We start from the raw sequence: 1845 nt of genomic DNA, 5'->3' as shown, positions 1-1845 counted from the left end.
CTTCCTCTCACACAAACTATGGACAGTCTAGGCAGGGCCAGACCAGCTTCTGACATCCGCTTAGAGAAGCAACCAGGAGGGGTTATGTTCACTAACCTGCTTGACTTCAAAAGACACTGTCTGTGTCTCTTCTTCTTCCTCCTCATCCTTGTCCATTTGCTCATAAAAATCAAACAGGTCTGTGGGGATGTCAGATTTACCCTGTGGATCTGTCACTCGGGAAGTAGAGGGCCCACCGCTACCTTCAACACTCTTAGCAATCTGAAAGAGAAAGGCAGGATCTGGACTTGCACAAAACATTTAACCCTACTGCTACCAAGCAACAGTCAAAGCTGCAAGAAAGCTACAGGACTACTAGGCTGCAAATGCTGGACTAAAAGCACCTGAGGGCTAAAATCCTGGATGTGTCCAACCCCTGAGGGTGACCTAGGAGCCCACATACAGCAGACTTGCTTGTGAAAGTCTCGGTGATAAGCTCGGTGGCCTCCCCCTCAGAGTTCCTCAGGCGGCACTCCCGGATCACAGGATCCTGGAGAAGATGCTGGATGACATCAGGATGAGAACTTTCAACGAAGTATCTATAAAAGGGGAGGAAGCAGAAGCCTACTGACCAGGACAGAATTTGCAGAAGAGTCCATTTAGCATTCTTAAGATGGTCTGGGGATAGTGGCCTCCGGCTTCTCTCCACATCCACCCTTCCCCATCCCTTTGCCAAAGCTGAGTGATGAGCTACTGGTCATGATATAACACAGAAGGGTTGTTGGCAAAGCCCCACTTTGAAGACAAACTAGCAGGGATCTGAACCCCAGCTACACTGCTAGGAGAACACAGTGGTCAGTGAATGAACAGTTTTGGCCACACAGCTTCACTCATTCCCTTTAGCCCCTTACTCTGGGGAGTAGTTGTTAGTGCAGAGCACATTCCACAAACGTTAGCTTCCTGCCGCTGATACGCAGAGGGTGAAAACGCCTTGGTGGGCCTTTCACGGAGCCCCTTACCTGTTGTGCTTCAGGACCAGCTTGACTTTCCCATAGCTGACGGTACACAACTGCAAGGAGTGAGAACACCAGACAGGCAAAATCAGCCACATGCAGGGCACTCACAACATTACTGGACGCATTTTACTACCTATCAGCCAAGTGGAGGGTTCATTTTACTTTAGGAAAATCCAATGTGCCATCCTGAAGGGGTAGATCTGTCTAAATACAGCTTTTTCTACTAGCTTCTACTTTTTTTTTAAGCTTTACTTTATTTTTACCTTATTTTCAATTAAAAATAACTGCTTTACAATATTGTGGTGGTTTCTGCCATACAACAACATGAATCAGCCATAGGTATACATATGTTTAAATATTTCTACCAATAAGGATGACTAGAGATTAATGAACTAAGTATCTAACTCAAGCTACAGGTTAAAAAAACACCACTACCCACAAAAACCCAAAAGAAACAGAAGGACAAAAATTAAAGATAAAAGTGTAAAAATGATTTTGAAGAAATAAAACAAACAGTAAAACTACTTCAAGTAAAATAAATCCAATAGAAATAATTTTTTTTCATTGAAAATAGCAGGAATTTGCTGGTGGTCCAGTGGTTAGAACCAGAGGCTCTCACTGCAGAGGGCCCAGGGTTAAAGTCCTGGTCAGGGAACTAAGATCCCACATGCCCATGATGCAGGGGTGGGGTGGGGAAGTGAAAATAGATTAAATCAGTAGTTGATCTAGTCAATAAAAGATAAGAATAAAATACAAAACCACTACAGAAAGTGGTAAGTGGAGATAAATTGTTCACTGCACACCTTTTGGTGCCTTTGTGCGCATGCTGAGTCCATTTCAGTCATGTCTC

At 44.2% G+C, this 1845-nt stretch overlaps 1 protein-coding gene across 1 annotated transcript; it reads right to left on the bottom strand.

Annotated features, from left to right (window-relative positions):
* Window positions 1-96: 96 nt before the first annotated feature.
* On the bottom strand, window positions 97-1435 carry LOC104987584 (TFIIH basal transcription factor complex helicase XPB subunit-like; the record flags this gene model as incomplete). The annotated part of the gene is made up of 3 exons (XM_010838636.1): window positions 999-1435; window positions 443-578; window positions 97-261 (listed from the first exon to the last, which is right to left on the bottom strand). Coding segments are annotated over exons 1-3 (393 nt in total), but the record flags the coding sequence as incomplete, so codon positions are not given.
* Between the last annotated feature and the right edge of the window lie 410 nt (window positions 1436-1845).

This window comes from Bison bison, unplaced genomic scaffold, assembly GCF_000754665.1.
Source record: "Bison bison bison isolate TAMUID 2011002044 unplaced genomic scaffold, Bison_UMD1.0 scf7180017473905, whole genome shotgun sequence".
Classification (NCBI taxonomy): domain Eukaryota; kingdom Metazoa; phylum Chordata; class Mammalia; order Artiodactyla; family Bovidae; genus Bison; species Bison bison.
The sequence above is the reverse complement of the archived record's forward strand: the minus strand, read 5'-3'. Positions and strand labels throughout refer to the sequence as shown.